The sequence below is a fragment of the Bos indicus genome, chromosome 3 (genome assembly GCF_029378745.1).
Source record: "Bos indicus isolate NIAB-ARS_2022 breed Sahiwal x Tharparkar chromosome 3, NIAB-ARS_B.indTharparkar_mat_pri_1.0, whole genome shotgun sequence".
NCBI lineage: Eukaryota > Metazoa > Chordata > Mammalia > Artiodactyla > Bovidae > Bos > Bos indicus.
Window position 1 is genome coordinate 107,157,279 of NC_091762.1, and position 22,997 is coordinate 107,180,275.

The 22,997-nt window shown below is 52.1% G+C and overlaps 1 protein-coding gene across 6 annotated transcripts in view; it reads right to left on the reverse strand.

The window, feature by feature from the left end:
• Positions 1-22,268, reverse strand: part of MACF1 (microtubule actin crosslinking factor 1) — a 340,946-nt gene extending 318,678 nt beyond the window's left edge. For 2 of the 6 annotated variants that reach the window (XM_070786801.1, XM_070786798.1), the window contains exons 1-2: positions 22,251-22,268; positions 18,703-18,973 (exon numbers count right to left, since the gene is read on the reverse strand). In XM_070786801.1, coding sequence (XP_070642902.1) covers positions 18,703-18,922 — 220 coding nt within the window. In that variant the 5' untranslated portion in view covers positions 18,923-18,973; positions 22,251-22,268. Of the gene's footprint in view, positions 1-18,702; positions 18,974-22,250 lie in introns of those variants that run through there. The other 4 variants (XM_070786806.1, XM_070786805.1, XM_070786802.1 and 1 more) reach the window with 3 other exon arrangements.
• Between the last annotated feature and the right edge of the window lie 729 nt (positions 22,269-22,997).

Sequence of the window (22,997 nt, forward strand, 5' to 3'; positions counted from 1 at the left end):
CTATATATATGAAGGTTTTACTAAACATTAATGGCCTAATATGTGTCAATAGCTCATTTATATTCTTATGAATCCCAAGGAGTTAGTATTACCATCCCCATTTTAACAGATGAGAAACGCAAAGCTCAGAGGTTAAGCAACTTGTCCATGGTCACACAGTGTAGGTAAAGGGCAAAACTAGGACTGAAGAATACAAAGCCTTGCTCGATTTGTTAAACAGTATGCCGACCCTGCACTCCTAACTCTCTGTGCACTAAGTTTTATAAGTTCTTTTCTGTGGTATGATTTAAAAAAAAAAGCAGTCCTAACTAGCTTCACATACCCCTGGCACCTAGTGAGGACTCGGAAGTTTTTATGTACCAAATAATCCATGTTACCAATGTTGAAATGTAACGTTCTTTTTTATTTCTAGTCCAGCCTAGCATGTAAAGGCTCTTCAGTCTTTAGGGCTTTGTGAAAACATAGTCTAATTCCTCCTTACATATTACCCTTTTTGTTTAACCACTCACCTCAAATCCAGAGTGTGTCTGTTTCTAAGAGAAAGTGAAAAGTGAAGTCGCTCAGTCCTGTCCGACTCTTGTGACCCCATGGACTGTAGCCTACCAGGCTTCTCCGTCCATGGGATTTTCCAGGCAAGAGTACTGGAATGGGTTGCCATTTCCTTCTCTAGGAGATCTTACCGACTCAGGATTGAACCTGGGTCTCCAGCATTGTAGGCAGACACTTTACCGTCTGAGCCACCAAGGAAGTAAACCTCCTCTCTAAAAGCTAAAACTCTGTCCATACGTGACCAAGGATAGAGTTTGTCTCTACGCTAGGAAAAGAATCAGCTTCTGGTTCTCCTACCTCTCTGACTGTTACTTCTTAGCTCCCATTGGTGTTCATAAGGACCTCAATGTACATGTGACCAGTCCATATCATCATCTGGATGAAACATTTCTCTCTTGTTTTGATATTTACCAAGCAACCATCTGATTATGAGCTTCACAAGCACTTTGGTATAAGGAAAAGTGTATTCCAGGCAGCAGTAAGAATTTCCAATCACTGGACAGGTATGTCCTCTATTATGAAGCAATAAAATTGGCCTACAAACGGTTGCTTTTTTTTTTTTTTTTTAACTTTCAATGACTGACTCCCCCAATGCCCATGGAATGAAGCCACAAAAGAATCTTTATATGCTGGACTCTTGAGTTCTTTACAGTATCACCTGCTCCCACAAAACTCTAGCCCTTCGGTCACACTCAACTACTCCCATTCCTCAAACCTCTCCGTTCAGTTCATACCTTCATGCCTTTGCATGTGTTACTTCCTCTGCCTTCTCCCGTACCTATGCTCCTCCATCAGACTAAACCCCATTTATCCTAAAGGCTCACTCAAATGTCACCGCTTTTCTCAGACCTCCCAGAGAACCACAAGGGGAGATACTCATCTCTCCTCTGCTTCTGCAGTACTTTACCCACACGTCTGTTCCAGCACTGATCATAGGATCACAATGATCTGCTTGCATGTATGTTTCCCTTGCTAGATACGAATGACCAAGGGCAGGAACCAGATTTCATTCAAAATTCTGGCATCTCCATGGCTAATACTATGTTACCTTTAAAAGATATTTAATAATTGTTCGTTGGAGGATCAGAAGAATGAAGAACCTACCCTGATTCTGTCAGGTTGCTGCCCACTGTAAAATGTTAGGATCCAAAGTTTAGGTACTAAACTAAACTTAGTTCCTCCTGTTTGCTGGCCAGTGAAGGTCTGTAAGAGCCTTTGGGATATTTAGGAAATGAGAGAGTGTTTATGTCCAGGCTGCATCCAATCCTGCCAAAACCATGCTCACTACCAACACACAGGCAAATGGTTGCCAGGCACAATTCTGGAAAACCCATGCTTGACAACCAACCCTAATACAGCTGCAATACATACTGCCCTACTCCCCTCAGGCTGCAAATGCATCGCTTCCCTTCTCATCTTTGCCCCTTCTGGGACAGTTTATGCAATTGAAAACTTTAGCTCTCCTGAATACGAATATCCTGTTTCATTTGTAGAGTGAGGTGACTACAAATTAATAGAAGCAGAGAGATCCAAGTCATTTAAGGGTCAAACAATGAGTGTCTAGGATCCCCATCATCATCAACGTCTCTTTCCCCAACTGTCTCCAAAAGAATGTTTGGCTTTAACCTCACCAACTACCTCCCCTGCTCACTCTACTGATTCCAGCTTAGGCAAACAGTTCTCTATAAGGTAATAAGGGGATTTATAAGTCTGGAAAATGCAGGAATTCCACACCGCAAAGTAACAAAGGTTCGGATGCTAATCCACCCTGACTTCCCAGTGAGAATGGTGCAGAGAAGGGAGAGAAATTCTTCGGCACTTAAGCATAAAGCAGACTGCACAACAGTCTCATATAGCTCAAGTTAATTGACTCTGGCCCACCATTTTTGACTCATTCTTCCGCTCAAAAAAAGAGATCTGTGTCTGGGAAGGATCAAATTCCTATACACCTGATCAAAGTCCTTCAGAGGAAGGCCAAACTGAGCGAACAGCTAAAAGGACTGGACACAGGAGCCTCTCCTGGAACAAGCCCTACTTCCCTTCTTTCCTAGTTTCACCTGCCAGCAATCGCACTTCCTTTCAACTGGAGGCCACCAGCAAGATGATCCAATGAAGTACTGGGATTTCTTCATCTATTTTTGTTTTAATTCTGCTGGTTTTTAAAGCTACAGCAGCCAGAGACAGGCCCAGAGGGGCACAAGAGTTGCCCAAAATCCTGCAAAAGAAACTTAATGAAACCATCCACTTAGCAGCATTTTTTTTTTAATGAAGTGCAGCAGCACAATCTAATCCCTTTGTGCACTGAAATGAACCACATTTCTTAAAAGAAAGACCACAAGGGGGTTGACAGAAAACTTGCTGCAGGCAGGAAAACCTGGACAGCTTACAGGAGCTGATGCAGAAGGGAACAAGTAGAACTCCTAAGCAGGTCCATTTCAGCATTTTACGTCTCTCTCTCTCTCTCTGCTGCATTCCCAAGCAGAGCTCTAATGGCACAGTTGGGGGGGCGGGGGGAGTGGCGGTGGATGGAGCGTTTTACAGCTTCTTCATTAGTTTCCCTTCACTGAGTAGCTGCCATAAACAAGTATGCTGGACTCGGTCAAAAGGGCTGAAGTTTCCTCTCCTTCAGATGAAAAGAAACTAAAAGCCCAGTCACAAGGGCCCCAGCTGAATAAAATAGGAGAAAGTGCTGCCTATGTAGTTTCTGGGGAAATCTCCATGTCTGTGGCAAGCACAACCGCCACACAAAGCAAAATCCCAAAACTAGATGTTAAAGATCAAAGCATGGGCCTACCGAGGCCACGCATCCCTGCTTCCACTTAAGGGGCACCTCCAGCAGTTAGGCAAACGCGGTCCACCAGCCTCGGGGCCTGTCAAAACTTTCTCCGCAGACACCCAGGCTTTGGACAAGGCATTAACTTGCAGAACTGCTTAGCAAGAGAGCTTCCGGGGGTTGGAAATCCGAGCTCCCAAGACAAATCTTTAGGGGGGGGTGGGGAGGACCGAGAGCAGTAGACCCCTGCCTCGATCAGGCTGGAAGCCCAGGGGCTGGGGGTGGGAGGCGGCCTCGCCACCAAACCTGCACGCTCACCGACCCCGCCCGATGCTCACCCGCTGCCCCCCACCCCGACCCCCAAGGAACCAAGGTGATTCACAACCTCCGCTGCCACGCGACTGATCGGAGGCCGAAGGAGACAAAAGGGGGCGAGGGACCCCGGCGGGCACGCGGAGGTCCGAGCCTCTCCAGGAACGGGTGGCTTCTCCCGCCTCGGCTCCTCCTCCTCCTCCTCCCCGCACTCCCCACCGCGTTTGGTCTCCGAAGCGGCGCCTGGCCTCGCCTCCTTCTAGCGGAGGCCAGATAACAGGGCACATAATGTAACTAGTGCTGTGAAGGCACCGTCCCAGGTGGGAGAGGGCTCGGAGGCTCATCTCAACTCTAGAAACGAGCCGGCTTCGGCCCACGGCCGCTCCGGCCCGGCCCCAGCGCGGGTGGGCGCCACCCCGCCCGCCGCCCCACCTGCCGCGGGCCCCGGCTCCAGCCTGTCCCCGGCCGGGGCCGCCCGCCCGCCCGCCGCCGCACCTTTGTAGCGCTCCAGCACATCCTCGTACGCCTGCACGAACTCCTTCTCCTGGTTGCGGTTGGCCGGCTGCTGACTCGGCACGTAGCCGGCCATGGCCGCCCGCGCCGCGCTCTCCCGGGGCCCCGGCGGGCGCCGCTTCCAGGCCGGCGCGCTGAGGCGGCCGCCCCAGCCTCGACCCCTTTGTGCGGCCCGAGGGCGACGGTGGTGGCGGTGCCCCCGGCTCTCGGTTCTCCGCTCCGCGCCCGCCTCGTCCGGCCTGCCGCTCGCGCTCGGCTCCTCAGCCCGCTCGCGCTCCGCCGCCGGTCCCGCTGGCGTTTCCGCCTCCCCACCCCTCGGCTCCGCTCCTCCCTCAGCCCGCCCCGCCGCCGGCGGTGGCGGCGGCTCCTCCCGTCAGGAGCGCCAGGCCCGGCCCGCTCCCCGCCCCTCTCCCCGCCGCCTCCTCGGGCCCCGAGCGGCAGCCCCCCCGACCCCCTCCACCCCCACCCCGGGGTCTGTGGACCCCCGCGCGGCCGGGACGCGGAGGGGGCCGGAGTGGGGGGCGGGAGGCCGGCCCCCGCGGGGGCGTTCCGCCCGAGCCCCGCCGGGTGGGAGGCTCCCGGCGCGTCGGGATGAAAGGCCCGGCCGGCCGCCGCGGTGGGGAGAGCTCCGGGGCCCACTCGGCGGGGCGGGCGGGCTGCCCCACTCGGGGCGGACCCACACCCGAAGCCGGGACAAAGGAGGGAGCCCCCTGGCTGGAGAGAAGCCGAGCTGGGCCTGTGCCGCGGCTGGAGAAGGACCCAGAGACGCTGAAGGTTAGGGAGCGAGCCAAAGACCTAGATAGGTCGCAGGGCCAGACACGGTCAGGAGGAAGCCGGGGCAAGATCCAGACGGGCTGCCGGGCGAGGCCAAGGGAACACTCAGACCACAAAGAATCCCAGGAACAAAGGGTCTTCCAGAAACGGAAGAAACTGAATCCCAGCACCATGAAATAAACCAGGCCAAGAACGAGGAGCCAGAGCCTGAGAAATGACAACTGAGGGAATGAAAACAGGATTCTGACTGAACCGTGGGGTGAACAAGAGGAGAGAGGGGAGATAACACATCTACAGGGAAACGATGCAACAGGAATATTATTACACTGTGATAGCCATAGGAACAGAGGCTTAGATCAAAAGGGAGAAATGTGGGGATCTGAGGCTGAACAAGGTCTGCTATGCAACAAAAGGATTCTGGAGCCTAACTGCTCACAGAAGAAAAAGGCAAGCCACTAACTCTCTGTCATCAGGGAAAAGGGAAAGAATGAAGAAAGAGTGCTGGTGAATGTGGGTAGGAATATACTGGGGACCATTTTGAGGAGGGCATTCCCAACACCCTCTGATCCTCCATTCAGGCCCAGTGTTCATGGACTGCACTGAGGCAAGAGCAGTGAGGAACTCAGGTAAATGCAGGTGAATTTTTGCCCACATCTACACCTATCTAGCCATTATCCTTCCCAGCCTCAGCAAGTCTGTTAATTTTGGGGGTTTAGGGGGAGGGCAGCGGGAAACAGGTGGAAATGTGGTTGTGAGTTAAAAATTAGGCTCACTGATCTCATAATAACAGCGCACCAGCAAGTCAAAAAAGAATTCATGTGACACTAAGCTGACAAATATGGGACTTGGGCTTCCATTTCGGTTCCCATTCTCCAGATTCTTAAGAGAAGCTTCTCACCCCCGGGCAAGGCCTGCATCTCTGTACGCTATGAGTAGATGATGCTTTTCACTAATAGGTGCTTGCTGGTTGTTTCCACATCATACTATGATCAGAAATTGTGTGAGCAAGTCATTAATCATGTCTTTTTCCATCAAATTTTGCTGACCTGCCCAACTTCTAGGCATAGAGATCATACAGGGAAGGGCCTGAAAGAGGACAGACAGGGAGGCGCCTTGGACAAATGCTCGTTTCCTTCCAGTTTAGTGCTCTGTGCTCAAAAAAAGCTAGTTCGCAGTTTGGCATCAACTGCTAATGAGCTCAGTTTAAGAAAAGGAAGAGAAGAAGCTTGAGGTTTATTCTTTTTAAAATAAATAAAAGGCTTTCAGTAGAAAATGCAGGATGCAGAAGTCGGTGATTGATGGCATAAGCACATTTTTCGTAAACGGCGGAGAATATAGAAATGCTAACTCCGAGGATCTTGACTGTATTCATGCTGAGTCATCTGCATTTCCTATATTATTTCATAGCAGAGGAGCTAGGAAAGCCCAGACACAAACATACAGACACACACACCTCCACCCTTGCCCCCAAACAGCATCTGCCTCCTCATTTTCAGCACAGTAAATTGGAAAGTTGCTCCATCCCTTCCTGGGGCTGCTACATGCACACTTAGCGAGCAGGTTCCTCAAGAATTGCCAAAGGTGAGGAAAGACGAGTGCAGGAAGGGAATGAGAATCTATTCTGGGAACCAGGCTTTGTTGGAGGCCTGGGGGGTGATCCGGGGGAGAGGGCAAGGGGTTGAGATGCCATTAAGAAGCATGGTAATTAAGGAAGAAAGTTCTGGTTGGGGTTGTGGCTAGAAGGGCTTCTTGACACGATTTGCATTTAAATGCTCCCAAGAGATTTTGAAGTAATGCATTCTTCTAATGAATGGAAAAGGGGAAGTCCACATGTTTGGCTGATGTTCCCGTTTTATACAGAGAAAATTTTACAAGGATAGAGGAACAAAGCGGCTGCTGGGGGGGTGGGGGGTAATGGGAAGAATGAAGCCTAGGAAGGGGAGGTTTTTGGTTTTTTCCAAGCAACCGTCTAAATTTATAGCCAGACCACACAATCGGGACAACTCTGAGGCTCTCGCCTTTTGGTCTATGATTTTCCTTTGCTCCAATAGTGAGACTGCTGTTGCATTTCCAAAGAGGCTGCCATGGGGAGGCTGAAGGAGACAAGGTGTACTCCGAAGGGCATCTAGTGGTGGGAAGGGGTAATGCAAGTAAATAAAGCCCTATTTTTCTCTGAGTGTCCTCTCCTTCTTAAAAGCCTCACCAGGTGCCTCTCTCCCTAAGGCTCAACTTCTTTCACCACCTCCTATGGGTTCTCTTGCCTCAAGGCCTTCCCACGTGCTTTTCTCCCAGGCCAGAACCCTCCACTGCTCTCTTTATCCTGGCTCGCTCCTGCTCAGGCCTCTGCTGAAAATCCCACAGGGAAGCCAGCCTTCATCTCTCGGATTAGTAGGCCCTCCTGCCTCTCTACTCCCCTTAGGTAATAACCATCACACTGAAGTTACAGGTTCAGTGTCCTCCTTCCTTACTAAGTCACTAGCTCCCTGAGGGCTGTTGTTTGTGTGTCTTGTTCACCACGGGGTCCTTAGCATTTAGCAAATGACCTGGCCTAGAGGGCACTGATAAAATATTTGTTTTAACTTTTGATTAAATGCATGAATGACTGAACCAGATGATCCTAAAATACTCAGCTGCCTGTGGCTTCTGACTCCCTAGAAGGCAAGGGTATTTAAGAAAGTATGCTTCTCTCACAGCTTCCCTTATCTCTGCCCGGAATTCAAAGTCCTCCATATTTTGACATCTACCTTCCTTTACAGTCTGATTTCCCTTATCCCTAACAATCAAACTCAGAACCTTCACCTGGAATGTCCTCCACCCCAATTCCATCTAATGATTCCCTGCGCATCTTGTAAAAGCTCACCTGAAAACGACCTGAGGTTATTTTTTAGTCAATTCAGATAGAAGAGGCTCTTCTCAAAATCCCAACCACAAACCAATTCTTTCCCCATTCCTGGGGCAACCACATATACTGTGCATATCTATCTACATCACTGCCTCCTAGTGCCCTGGTTCACAAGTTCTTTGAGGCAGAAGAATTGATTTCACTTTCTTCGTCACACGGCCGAACACAATGCTTTGCACCTAGTGGGTGCTCAGTAAATATTTGCTGAAGGCATGCGTGCCTTGTTGAAATCACACAGAGGTGGGGGCTGTGAACTAGATCTGCGATTCAAGACAACTGAATCCAATTCAGTGTCCACTCAGTGGCCAAGAGCTGAGGGCAGGTTGTGCAGAGAGAGGAAAGAGGGAAGTGCAAATCATTTCTCCTGCTGGTGCTCCTCCAGCCTTTGGAAAGCTTACTCCTAGCACTTCTTCAGTTTGGCTCATGATGCATTATTTTACATGTGTTAATTGCTGCTTTATAAATAAATTACTTGCTAATAGGGAGGGTGGGTGGGTGTGTGTGTGTTTTCTCTGATCCTCTTTGCAAAGGTACACTGTCTCCTGTGCCCTAACAGTAGCAGGAGCCAGCCAACCAGACAGACAGACACTAAAGGGGCTATCCATTGGTCAACTCTTGGAAGAAAATCTAGTTCTAGGCTTAGAAGACCTACCTCCAGGCCCAGCCCCACCATCCTTTTTAGACATTAGCTTTAGCTAGTCCCAGCCAAAGCTCCTTTTCAGCCCAGCCCTTGGAAACCCTTGCTAAACTTTGCCTAAAGTTCCCAAATCTGCTTCTGGGGTAGGAATTTGCCCACTATCATGCTGCCCTCTTCCTTTCAGAAAGTACAACACCACTAATTTATGAGGCCTGGATGGTGCCAGCCACCCAGAAAGACAAGATCCCAGCCACCCAGCAGCCCATCACCCTGTCACCATAGCAACCCTCAAAATGGTTACTCAGCCATCTGGGTTACCATAGCAACTGGCCAAGTCTCTCCACCTCAGCCTCTCCCTGGGCCTTCTCCTCTGGCTTATCAGAGCCAATGCCAAAGACTCTTCAATCCTTACTGGAGGAAATGAGCAGAAGCTGGACCCCTGATAGGCAGTTGTCTCAAAGGGGCGTGGAATAACTTGCCCACCCCGGGCTTCCTGAGGCTCCTTGGAGATAATGGGTGTTAAGACATTCCGTGAACCTTGAAGTGGCACACAGATGTTAGCTATTATTAAACTACTGTTCCTTGTAATGGGGGAGGCAGTGGGTTACCCTAGGCAGAGCTAGTGCCATTCCCAGCTTGGTCCCTCACTGGCTGGGAGGCCTTGAGCAAGTTACCCAACTCTCTGGGTTTGTTTCCTCTATTGCAGCACGTCTGCCTCCTCAAGTTATTTCAAGGATTAGGTCAAACAAAGCATAGAAGAACCTAAGCACAAAGCTTAGCACTTGAAACATATCAGTAGAAGCTGGAAAGGTACTGGCCGCTCTCCGATCTCCCAGTCTCTGTGAATATGTTTTATTTTCTTTTTTTAAGGAATCTAGGCCGACATGAGCCCCGTGTACTGGACCACACCCAATCTCCCTTCCTGCTCTGGATCAGGAGGGGCCTCATCCGGCGGGGTAGGGGGCCTCTGAAGTTCCTACCAAACAGGGCCACAGGCAGTCTGGACCCCTTGGGGAATTGGGAGGCTCCCCAAATTAGGAGGTGTGGCTTGTAACCTATAAAGCTCCCTTCCACTTGAAACATCTCCCCAGCTTATACTACCTCAGGTTTAGAGAGCAGGGGCTACTCCTGCGGAAGATCAGAGTCACATGGAACAATTCAGCAGTGACAGCATAGACCTGGGGCTGAGTTACATAGATACGCACATGAACAGAATTCCTCCCCTCTAGGGCTTCCCGGGTGGCTCAGTGGGTAAAGAACCTGCCTGCAATGCAGGAGACGCCAGAGATATAGGTTCAATTCCTGGGTTGGGAAGATCTGGAGGAGGGCACATCAATCCACTCCAGTATTCTTGCCTGGAGAATCCCATGGACAGAGGAGCCTGGCAGGCCACAGTCCATTAGGTAGCAAAGAGTCGGACAGGACTGAAGCGACGGAATACAGGACGGCACGTGGTTTTAAAAGATTTCACTCCTTTAGCATCTCAACTTTAGTTTCTCAAGACCAAACCCTCCAAAATCTATTTTGGGGGTACTTTCCTCAAGTACATTGGCAGGGTGCTGATTCAAACCCAGGGTCTGTGGATTTGAAGTATTTTAGGCAAACCAGACAGACACCACCCTCAGAAATCAAGATTTCACAGAACCAGGTGCACTCCAGCCTAGCTCTGTGCGTCTGGGAAGCAGGGCATGGACCTCAAGCCGGGAGGAACTGAGGATCAGACGAGCGACGCTGACACACCCCTGGGCCAGGAGTCAAAAATCCCTCCTCGCCCTTCTGTGAAATGGTTCCGTGGAACTTGGCCAGACTTCAGACAGAACTACTGAGCAACTAAACTGATATACTTCCTACGGGGGGAAAGGCAAGGGAATAGTTAAGAAGTGTGGGCGATGTTATCGTCTAGTCACGAAGTTGTGTCCAACTCTTTTGCCACCCCATGGACTGTAGCTCCTCTGTCCATGGGATTTCCCAGGCAAGAATACTGGAGTGGGTTGCCATTTCCTACATCAGGGGATCTTCCTGACCCAGGGATCAAACCCATGTCTCCTGCATTGGCAGGCAGAGTCTTTACCACTGAGCCACTACCTGTGGGAGCTGAAAGTATGTGATTTCTGGAATGTACATCTATGTAACTGGGGAAGCAGAATTGGGAGATGTTATGAACTGAGATTGGCCATGAATTGATAATTCTTGAATCTGGGTAATGGGAGACTATTGTATTCTCAGAGCTTTATAGTATATGTTTGAAGTGTTCTGCAGAAGGCAGGGGATTTGGAGTTAGGCCAACCTGAACGCCGGCAATGAGCATCTCCAAAGGGCACGTGCCCATGTTATGTTTCAGGGATGCTGTGCAGGTTCAGTACTGCATCCCAGTTCCACTATCGGCCAACTGTATGAACTCAAACAAGTTCCTCAACCTCCTCTTCTGTAAAAAGGGAGAATAGCAACAACTTTCCAAGGTTCCATAAGGATTAAACAATACATGTTCATGCCTGGCACACGTTTCAAACTCAAAACACAGTTGCTTTTCCCGCTACTGTTTACTAGGGGATCCCAGCTGGCATCAGCTCTCAGGAGCTCCTGGACTGAGTCCAGAGTTCAACTCCCCAAACCACCCTGTGGATTCCTTCATCCTAACTCCCATCAACTATTCTCTCTTCACCTCCCTTTCATCCTTTCTACTGAGGCCAAAGAAAGGAGAGCAAGAACAGAACCAAGCAACAGGGACATACCCTCTCTCTTCAGGTTGTCCTGACAAATTCCTATCTCTTTTCCAAGTCGCAGATCAAATGCCATCATTGCTCTAAGCTGGGAGGCAGGGCAGAAGTAGGAGGAAGCCCTTCCCTCTCAGAACAGCCTCACAATTCTGGGCAGCATGGTGCACAGTTCATGCTGCATCCTAGCTGCCTTCACAGGCTGGAACTGGGCTCTAAAGCCCACTCTGAGTCTAGCACACAGCAGTCCTGGGTGAGGGTGTGTGCTTTCAGTCATGTCCAACCCTTTGTGACCCATTGGACTGTAGCCCACCAGGCTCCTCTGTCCATGGGATTCTCCGGGCAAGAATACTGGAGTGGGTTGCCATGCCCTCCTCCAGGGATCTTCCCTACCTCAGAATTGAACCCATATCTCTTATGTCTCCTGCATTGGCAGGCAGGTTCTTCACCATTAGCCCCACCTAGGAAGCCCACACAGCAGCCCTAGGAATATGGTTAAATGAACAATGAATGAGCAAAGGGATGAATCAACAAATCATAAATCAGTGCACAAGTGCACGAATGAATGATACTGATGAGAATAGCTAACGTGTATCAAGTCTGACTGCACAGCAGGCACGGCCAAGTCCCTCACCTCCATTATCTCAGTTAATCCACCTGCGAGACCTGGCAGTGGCATTTTTGTGCCCTCGTTTTAACTGTGAGAAAGTGAGGCTCGGTGAAGTTAGTAACTACTCAGGTCACCCACCTGATGAAGTGATGGACCCGGGACTCCAGCCAACTCCCAAAGCCATTCCTTGGAGTGAATGAATGGAAATTTAGGAAAAGAGAAAAGGAAGATGGAATGAGAAGGGAAGAGGATGCCTAGAGATACACCCAGTGAGGCTCCAGGCAGAAACCTCCCCTTGACCCAAAGGCAAAAGCCTGGTACCTTCTGGGGTAGGGGTGGGACATAGCTGAGGACAGATATGTCAGCCCATAATCACCCCTCAGGTTACAGGGCCTTCCAGACCATCTCTGCAGCAGCATCCTAAGTCTGGGCGGAGATTACAGCCAGGAGTACCAGCTCTGCTCCTGCAGGGAAGCCAAGGCACAGCCAGGAAGCTGGCCAGCTTCTACCTGACAGGTGGCAACAGGCAGCCCCAGGGCCAAATCACGGCAGGTCCTAGCCACAGCAACCGGCCAGGCTTGAGACAGCAAGATGGTGATGATAGATTCTTAACATTCACACCAGGTGTGTTCACAGACCTTTCCCCAGGGGAAGGACCACTGGAATAAAAGACAAGTGCAGCCCCTGACCCTGCTGTACTGTCAGCCCCTCTGGAGGCATCAAAACCCCTGGGGCTGAGAAATGGCAGCCTTCCACAGCCCCCCAAGTTAACCGATCCTTCCTCCGCATTCCTAATCTCGGTTCTAGGCTGCTCTCAGAATAGAAAGGGCGTGAGTCAGACTGCCACTCCAAACCTGCCTCTGTGTCACCTGGGAAGCCACTCAAAAAGCATGATGGGAATTCAGCAACATAAAGATGGCACCTCACAATGTGACAACCACCTTCCCTGACCAGCTGGGGGTCCCACAGGGACCCTGAGCCTCAGAGAAAGGACAGCTTGGCTGTCTTTTCTGCTGCTTGCACAGAATTCTGCCCACGTGGTCGCTTTCCATCCCTGCAGCTAATGTGACCCAGATTCACTTTCAAAGAGCTGGAGCTGAGCCGGTGGTGTGTAGCTACAATTCATTCTGCCCCACTTTCAGGGACTCTCTCCTGTTCATCTCTCCTGCTACTGAAACGGAGCTCCAGGACAGGGCCTGGGACTCTGAGGATACTGCCAGTAAGAAGCAGAGGAGCCGGAGAGGAGGAGGAGGCTCCTTGGGCTCGGGAGGAGGGATTCCCAGTGGAATTTTTAGGCATCCATCCTCCCCACCCCCGCATCCCATTCTTCCCATCATGGCTTGGCCAGAAACACAGACACACACACGCGCGCACACACACTTCCATCTGCTCTTTGACAAAGCCCTGGAGTGAACAAAAAAAGGCACAAGACTAAGAGACTGGGCCTCTTCCTTGCTCACCTAGGAAACGCTGGCCTCCTGGGGTCCCTCCCCACTGTCCCCTCTAGCTGTCCAGGGAGAAGCAGGAATGACACGCCAGGTGCAGTATCAGACATGTTAACCCATGTTTGTCTGGCATGTTTTGACTCTCATCCAATGATCATTCAAGTCAGATGTCATCACCTCCCTTGTACAGATAAGGAAATTGAAGCCCAAAGAAATAAAATCATTCGCTCGGGTTTTCTGACTCCAGATTCACTTGTCTCCACAGTGCCCGGCACACAGCTGGGGCTAAACCCACTTTTTTAACCAAATGAATGAATGACCAAGCCAACAGGAACCATCTGAGAGCTTCCACCCTGGAGGAGAGACACACGGGCACAAAGAAGCAAGCTTCTTGCCCTGACCAGGCAAGCGCTCTCGAGGCTGTCTCCCCAGGGGTGAGCCCTTGAATCACTCCAGTAGCTGAGCTTAGGCTCAAAGGCAGGAGCAAACCCCAGCATCAAGTTGAATTTCACAGCCCTCACAGAGCCATTAGCTTCCAGAGCCCACATTCTCAGAGTGAGATCTTGGGGCAAAACCAGGAAGGGTGAGATGGGCCTCCTGACTACAGTGAGCTCTAGATCTGGTGAGGGAAACACACCTGGAAACAATGAGCTTTAACAGAAGGCCAGTTGAAACAAGGCTTAGAGACACAATTGCTGTCTGACTGGTGGAGAAATCAGGGAAGGCTTCTTGGGGGAGACCACCTTGGAACAGATGCTGGGGATGATGATTTCACAAGCACCTGCTGAAGGGCTCCCAGGAACAAATCCTACAGATGCTTTCTACTGGCTCATGGGAGGCCATGCCTCAGCCCTGAGTCCCTGTGCTCCCCCTTTTCACAATGCATGTGTGCATGTTCAGTTGCTCATTCATGTCCGATTCTTCGCAACCCCATGGACTGTAGCCCTCCAGGATCCTCTGACCATGGAATTTCCATTTCCTACTTCAGGGGATCTTCCGGATCCAGGGATGGAATCCCCATCTCTTGCGTTTTCTACATTGGTAGGCAATTCTCTTCCACTGCGCCACCTAGGAAGCCCTATTTCACAACACATACAGGAAAGTAATTATTTTTTCCCTTCTGGCCTCTGAACTAGTTCCATGAAGAAGTGATTCCATTTTCAGTCTCTTTAATTATCAACGCCAAGAACAGGGAGAGTCCTGAATATATGACGTTACATGGTTGAATTCCTGATTGGTAGGTAGATGAGGAATCCCTCCTGCCCCCAGCCCAGCCCCTAGCCCAAACAGGGTCCCTTCTATCAGACACTTTACTGCCATCTGCAGGAAACTTGCCACAATAAAATACAAATTTACAATAACAAAAGCTGAATGGCGCCCCCTAGAGTCGTGCGGTGTCCAGCCATGTGACTAGGGTCCTACACTGGTTTTTTCTCCCCCAGGCTTCACAAGCCCCGAGGGATACAACTTTCACTCCTCTGCCCTCTTCTAGCCTGTGGGGTTGGGCTCCTTGCCCAAGTACCCTCCCCAGATCCCCCCTTCCATGTGGCCCTGCCCACCCTTCACCAATGAATAAGGGTATTTCTATTGCTGTTCAATAACAGAGAGCTAAAGGCTCCGAAGAGGCAAACTCCACTAGATCTTCGTCTTTGCTTTTTTCTATAGCTCAGGATTGTGAAGCCTCTCCCAGAGGTGACCAGAATGACTCTCTGGTGAGTCTGGAGGCCCAGTCAGCTATTTAGATTGTAGCCAGCAGAAAAATCCAGCTGGCCTGGTTGTCAGGTATTGCCTAAGGGAATGGAAACAGCAATGTACCTGGAGTTAGACGATCTGGGTCTACTGGTCCTGTGTGACTCCAGGCAAGTCCCTTAAATCCTCTGGACCTCAGACTCTAACACGGGTCCCACCTAACGTGCTGTTATCATGAAATCTCTATGATCAACAGAAACAAGGTTTTCTTGTTAACGACTAATGTTCCACTTTGGTGTGGCTGGGCTTAAGGAGTTGAGAATAGGTAGGTATTTCTCTCTAGCAAGGTAGAGAGAAAGAAAAAAATGGAGGGAAAGGATGAGGACGGGGAGAATTGGTTATAGCATGTGTGGGGCCCCTAGAACCTGTTCTGATTTTGTAGACTTGAAATCAGCAGTTTTGTCAGCCCAACATGCCTCTCCATCTGACATGTGTCATCATCAGGGGTCCCCCATTCACCTCTCCAGCATGAGGGAGGCCCTGAGACCCGTGCAGCGCGCCGAGTAGGCCAGGCACCGGGGCAGTCTGTATATTTGGTGAGACTGACTCTGACACCCCTACTTTGCTTCAGAACCCAGGCCCACAGGGAGGAGAAAATTACACAGGCCTCAGCTGGCTTCCAGGATAAGATTGACTTCATTTCCTCCCCGAATGTAAGTTCTAACTTCAGAGAGCTTCAGAGCACAGAGGGTCTCCCAAACGTGCCCTTCCCACCCTCACAGGAAGCAACTGCCGGAGAAGGAAGGCTGCCTTCTTAATTACTCTGGTAGAACCCCCACCAGGCTCTGAAATCACAGGAAGATTTCAGCCGGGGCCCTGAAGTAGCAGTCCCGCCTCTCCTCCGCTGCCTCGCCTCTCTCCTGCTAACGAAACACGCCCAACTGCAGCACACAAGTTATTTTTAACCACGGCACAGTCTCCCCATTTTCAGCCTCACTGGCCCAGCCCCCTCCCCAAGACAGTCACGTGGCAATGTCAGGATGTAAAGAAGATCAGTCCCAGTGCCCGAAACAGCACAGGGCCTGCCTGTCCCATGGTTCAGTGGACCCAGCAGCACCCTCAGGGATTGAGCCCCCTTGAGTCCATTTCTGTTCTAGACTCAGAATGCTAAACAGCAGGCAAATCATCCCTTGGGGCTCTTCAGAGAAGCCTGGGAGGGGAATTCATCACAAAGGAATCTATAAGTACAGTCATCCCTCAGTGTGTGCAAGGGATTGGTTCCAGAACGCCAGGAGGTACCAAAACCCACAGATGCCCAAGTCCCTTATAGATCAGTTGATATGATACAGTTGACCCCCCATATCCGCGGGCTCCACATCTGTGCACATGGGCGATAGAGCATGGGGCTAGAGGGTGTGAGGAAGGGAGAAAAAGGCCTCTGCCCTGCTGCCTTCAGAGGAATGAGGGGTTTGAGCGTTCAGAGGCCCCTCGATGAGGGCCCTTCAAGGCTAGAAACAAATAAACCCCTCCTGCATCACAGGGACAGCTCTGAAACTTCACTGACTGATGCCATTGTCCCAGAGGTCTTGAGAAGGACCAAGGAGTCCTTCCTTCAAGGGCTTCCTACTGCCCACAGTCAAAGTCATTCAGTTGTGTCTGACTCTCTGCGACCCCATGGACTGTACAATCCATGGAATTCTCCAGGCCAGAATACTGGAGTGGGTAGCCTTTCCCTTCTCCAGGAGATCTTCCCAACCCAGGGGTCAAACCCAGGTCTCCCGCACTGCAGGTGGATTCTTTACCAGCTGAGCCACAAAGGAAGTCCACAAAAGGGGTTCAAACTCTCCAGCTTGTCTTCCAGGTCTCCTCTCTTGAGGCTCAACTCCTCTCAAATCCCATCCTGATTACCTGAGCCCACATAGCCCTCTCCCTGTCGAGCTTTCCATTACAACCCACTGCCTGTTCCTGGATCACAATCTGTCACATATTATCCTCTCAACACTCCTTGCCTTCATTCATTCATTCAATACTGGTTGATCTCCAATATGCACAAGGCTCTGTGCAAGGAGCTGGGGGTAAAACCATCAAGAAAAAAAAATCAATGAGACAAGGTCTGGAATTGTTCACAGTCCTAAGGGAGTGATGGGCACCCCATGGGATAACTGCTCTACTGTACCAGGGAACACAGAGGAGAGAAAAGCATGAATACAAGAGCGGAGGAGGGAGCTCTGGATACCTCTGGGGCAACAGGGACAGAGGAGGTGGCACTTATGAGAGGAGGGGGGCTTCCACCACCTCGCAGAGAAGAAAGTTCAGGCGTGGAGGTCTGATCTGTGGGGGTTGAGGAACAGCTCCATGTGGCAGGGTACCTGGGAGTAGGGGTAATTTTGATGGGTGTCTGATATAGCCTTTATCTCACAGGGATGAAGAGCCAAAGAAGGTTGGTAAGCAGCTGAGGAACAGAATCAGGTTTGATTTTTGAACAAAATACTCTGCCAGTCATGTGGAGGAAATGGGGCAGGACTGGAAGGAGGAGAACTATCAGATGGTGTTTGGTGGTACAGGTAGAGACGATAAAGTGGAGGCGGGCAGGGTGCATTGTTTGAGGGACGCAAAAGAGGGAGCAGGACAGGCCTTGGTGATGGATTGAAAGTGGGTGATGTCACTGAATTCGCTGCAGGCACTGCTTTGTCTGTCTTTCTATCTGCACTCTGGCACCAACGCCTCCTGAGAGGCTGAGCACAACCCACGGAGGCAGCTCCGGATCCAGCCTTTGGTGGAAGCAGCAGAGAGAGCGCTTCCCCTTTACTGAGCCAAGAACCGTGCTAAGAGCTTTATATACATTTTCTCCTCTAATCCTCACAAGAGCCCTGCACAGGAAGCATCCTCAAGAGGACAAAAGTGAGGCTCTGGCAGGGGTGAGAGACTTGCCCAGAATCACACAGCTGGTTGGAGGTGGGGCCACAGTCCAGCACCTCCCCTCTCTGACTCCAACATCTGGGCTGGTGACCACTGCCCTGGTAACAGTTCTGCTGCTCAGCAAAGGGGCAGTAGCCCCAGCTTTCACTCTGCAGAAAGGGTAAACAGGAACCACATTTTTAGAAGGCAATGTGAGTGAGACTGCCTTCTCCAAGGACTTTATTCCAAGGAAGTAACTCAATGAAGTTAAATGTTTTGATTTATAAAGATGTTCAATGCAGCATTGTCTATTGAAAATGAAAGTGAAGTCGCTTAGTCGTGTCCAACTCTTAGCAACCCCATGGACTGCAGCCTACCAGGCTCCTCTGTCCATGGGATTTTCCAGGCAAGAGTACTGGAGTGGGGTGCCATTGCCTTCTCAATTGTCTATTGTGGCCCCCCCAAAAAAGAAAAATGAGTAGGATTTTTAAAATCATGAAATATTACACAGCCTTTAAAAATGGTAACTATAAAGCCTGAGATGTCATATGGAAAATCTTTTTGATGTAGGAGTGAGTAGAAAAAAATCAGATTCACTATGGCACATGAGCCATGAAGGCAACTACATGGAAAATACAACTGCATGGGGACCAAGGTAGGGAAGAAGATGAAAAAGGAAAACGGGTCTCATGTTAGCACACTGGGATTAGGAGTGGCGGACTTTCTTTCAAATTTTTCTTTAATGTCTTTTCACCATCTTTCCAGTAGTAATAACTCCAAACTGGACTCCAGCTGGCTTGTCGGAGAGCCCAGGGGAGGGCCCCTCCACCATGCCACCCCCAGCCAGGACACCCACAGCACCCAGCTCAGTCCAGGCCTCTCTTACCGGCGACTCTGACCACAGCACGCTCCGCAGGGTCCAGCACCGAGTCCTGGCTTTTCCGCTTTTTCTGCTCATGCAGTGGCAGGTTCCAGGGTAAGGTATCCCCTGGGGGACAGGGAGACAGGCTCCCTGACCGCTCACTCCTGTAAGACCGCTCACTTCGACATGACCGCTCGCTCCGGCATGACCGCTCACTGAGTGTTTCTTCATCTGAAGAAGACATGGCCCAGGCCGGGGCTGCAGCTGGAGGGCCTGCAGCCCCTGGAGAAGTGATCTGTAGGGGAGAGGAGTGCACATGAACAGACGGAAGGGGTTGCAAAATGAATGCTGAGACTCGGGAGGCAGAGGTTCTAACCCTGGTTCTGCCACTGACTTGGTCTCTTTACCTCTCTGAACCTCAATTTCCTTATCTGGAAAATGGGGATAAGTATCACGGCAAAATTAATTCATGGGGCTTGGGAGAAATCACCTGAGGTAATGTATGTGAAGGTGTCCATAAATATTAAAACACTGTAGAAATTAACTCCTACTGGGGACATCCATAGTGGTCCAGTGGTTGATTCTGCACTTCCTTGGCAGGGGGCACAGGTTCAGTCCCTGGTGGGAACTGAGGTCCTGCACCGTGTGGCCAAACAAACGAACAAAAGGTAGCCCCTATTACTAGTAAGCACTATTTCTGTTACCTGATACTTGCGAAGGATTAAGCTTACAGGTTTCATGGATAGAAATATCTGGATTCAAGTTATTTGTTGTTATTCAGTCGCTAAGTCATGTCTCACTCTTTGTGACCCCGTGGACTGCAACACGCCAGGTCTCCCTGTCCCCCACTGTCTCCCGGAGTCTGCCCAAGTTCATGTCCATTGAATCACTGAGGCCATCCAACCATCTCATCCTCTGTCACCCTCTTCTTCAGCCTTCAGTCTTTCCCAGCAAGTTCTACCACATCATTTACTAGCTGTTTGACCCTGAGGAAGTCACTTAACGTCTTTGAGCCTCGGAATCCTCATCTACAAAAGGGGGATGTAAGAGCAACTACCTCACAAGGTTGTTTGCATGGACTAAATGAGATCTTGCAGGTAAAGTGCTTAACAGAGTCCGGTATCCAATAAGCACTTCACAAACATCATCTATTATTACATTCCTGTTCTACTTAACTCCCGGGAATGTTGTAAAGATAAAACGGGGCAACAGATGGGAAGTATTTTCAAAAAGCTAAAGCATGATCTCAATGTTAGGCATGATATAAAGCATGGGTTAGAAAAGGCAGAAATTCTTGATTTCTCCTGTACTGCCTCTGGCAAATATATTTTTTAAAAGTTTAAAAAGTACTAAACTTGAAGTAAGACCGACCTAGGTGTAGTTTCTGGTTTGGCCACTTAAAATCGGTGTGATCCAAGGCAAGTCATTTCACTTCTCTGAAACTCAGCTTCCCCATCTGCAAAATGGGGGTAATATTTCAGCTTCTAAGTTGCTGTCTTAAGAACATAGCAAATGTAAAAAAACTGGCTGGTGCCATACATGGCACCCAAGGCATAGGATAAAATGTTCCTTTGCCTATTCTATTCCAAGGGGTTATTGTAGAAATAACTGGCACAGCATGGAGGTGGGGGAGGTGGGTACAGAAAATCCATTTTTCTGGTCAGCTTAGCTACAGGAGGGATCTGAGTGGAAACACAAACACTCTGAGGCCAGCTGGGCTCCACCAGCCAGACTGGGCAGGCTTCCCTCAGCCAGGTCAAGTTCACTTCCCAGAACCATCTGCTATACATGGCCCACCACCCCAAGGGCCTCATCAGATCCCCTGTGGTACATGCCTTCAACCCCAAATCCAGTCCAAGCAAACAGCTCTCACTGGGGCTCCAGGTCCAGGGAGGGCAGGAAACCATCGCCTTTCCCTTACGGGGAATACCAGCAGAGAAGGCTGTGCTGAGACAGGGAGGTGGCCCAAATGTCTGGACACCATGGGTCTCTGGGCACAGCTCCTTCTGAATTCTGGGAATCTCAGCCTGGAGGCAGCAAGAGGCAGAAACCCCTCCTGGGTCACTGGCAGATCCCCATCATAGGCACAGAGTGAGGAGAGATAACAAAAGAAACATCAAATGGTGCAGGAGGCTTCTAGGCAGCCTCCGGCAGGCAGAAGAGCCCTGCCAGGGCACCTCCTGTGCCAGCAGCATTTGGGCCTTCTTGCCCTGGAAGATCAAGAAGGAATCCAGCCCCGGAAAGGCAGAAAGGAAAGGACCTGGGTCCTGGCACAGCCCTGCCTTTTATTCTAGCATGTAAGCCCCATTACCTTCTGGTGTCCGCCTCCCATTTCCGTTAGCCAAGTCAGGTGCATAAGTGACCGCCCCCACCTCGGGGAAATTCGGGTCGTCCTTCCATCTCCATACTCAGCCCCGGGCAGGAAAACGCCCCTCCTCTCAGACCACCTGCTTCCTCCCCGAGACGCCCATTTTACTACAAAGGCCCGCTCAGCCAAGGCCTCCAGCCTGAGAACCGGTCTCTCCAGCTCTACCCGGGTCAGTCTCCAGACCCTCACAAACACCTGTTTGACCTCGCGGCTGTCGCCCCACCCCTAGGTCACCTGAGCCGCTCCATCAATTCCCCATTCCCGGGAGCGCGCGCCCACGCCCCCAACCCACTCCAAAGGTCGCAGGCCAGGTCGGCGACTGGCACCTCACCTGCAGCTCTCGGGTGGCTGGCCTTCCCCCCTCACCCCTTCCCCACGGCGGGGGAGGGCGCGCCAAGGGCCAGAGGCGACTGGGGTGGGCCCGCGTGCCCGCCGCGCGCGGCTGACAAAGAGCGGGGCCGCGCCATGCGGACGCGCGACCGGGGACCGATCAGGCGCCCCGGCCAGCGGCCGAGACCCGGAGCCCGGCAGCCACCTTCCCCGCCAGGCCCTGCCCGCCCCCGCAGGCCTCTCGCCCGGCCCAGGAGGGCTCGGTGTCCCATTTTTCCAAAGAACACGCCTCCCTTTGGCCCGGGCAGTGCCCGCCGAGGGAAATCCCGGCGCGCGCTCGGCGATGCCCGCCGCCCGCCGCCTGGGCTGCAGGTGCGAGGTCCGGCCGGCCGCGATGCCAGCGCCTGTCAACCAGTCTTCCAGCTGCCGCCCGTTACCCCGGATCAGGCGCGGCCGCCCCGCGCGAGCAGGCACCGCACCCCGGCCGCCGCGGCGCACCCCGAGCTGACGGGCGGGGAGCCCGCCGCCAGCCCCGCGCCCCGCGCCTTACCCTGGGAACCCGTGCGGCAGAGGACCGGCGGCAGCGGAGGCGGCAGCGAAGACGGCGGTGGCGGGGCGCGCCCCGGGCAGGAGCGCAGCGGAGGGGAGCGCCGCCGAGCCGAGGGGAGCGGCTCCCACAATGGCCGAGCTCGCGGCGCCGAGCCCCCCGCCCCCCGCGCCCTAGCGGCGGCGGCTGAAGCGGAGCCGGCGCAGCCGCCCAACTCGCTCCCCCACCCCCGGCGCCGGCGCCGCCCCCCGCCCCCCGATGCGCGCTCCCCGCCCTGCACCCCACCCGAGGCCGTTTCCGCGCGCCCCGCACGCCCTCCGCACTGACCCCGCGTCCTGTCGCTGCCCCCGGGTCCTCTCTCTGGGTCCTTCCCCCAGTGACTCCTCCCCTGCGGCCGCTCGCATCCCCGGGGCCAACTCACACCCCCACATTCCCCGCCCTCGGCTCCGGCGCCCTCTGTGTCCCGGCCCCGCGGCCGCTCGCTGACCCGGGCCTGGCTCACGCGGCCCGCCCCCTTGGAGCTCCTCATCCCTGGTCCCGGGGGCGCTCTCCCAAGCTGCGGGGCTCTCAGCCCGGTCCCGGGTCGGGAACCAGCCCGCTCCCCTTCCTGCTCCCATTTTTTGCCTGCATCCCGTAAACCCATCCATGTTCCATCTCTGCTCCTAGGGCTTCTGCTCCCCTTTCCGAGAGCGCCCTGCCGATCCACTTACCCGCCGGGCTTCGGGAACTGAATGTAGGAGGGACCAGAAGGAGGCCCCGTCTTCCCCTCAGGGTGAAAGGCAGAGTGGAACCAGGCCCCAGGAAAAAAAACTCAGACTGGTTTAGACAGCAGCCGCCGCCCCATTCAGAGCCTTGGAAGAGGCATCATCCACGGAGAAAACATGTTTTGAGCTCCTTCTGTATGCTCTGCCTAATAATATGGTAAATAAGTGCCTTCAATGCTCTCCTAGTACAGATCCATGAATATGTCCAGAGAAAGAGGGGTATTTGCCTAAAGTCACTTCACTAGTAGGCTGCACAGCAACAGTTACCATTTGGGCGAGCCTCCTGGGAACAGTGCAAGGTGCATCACCT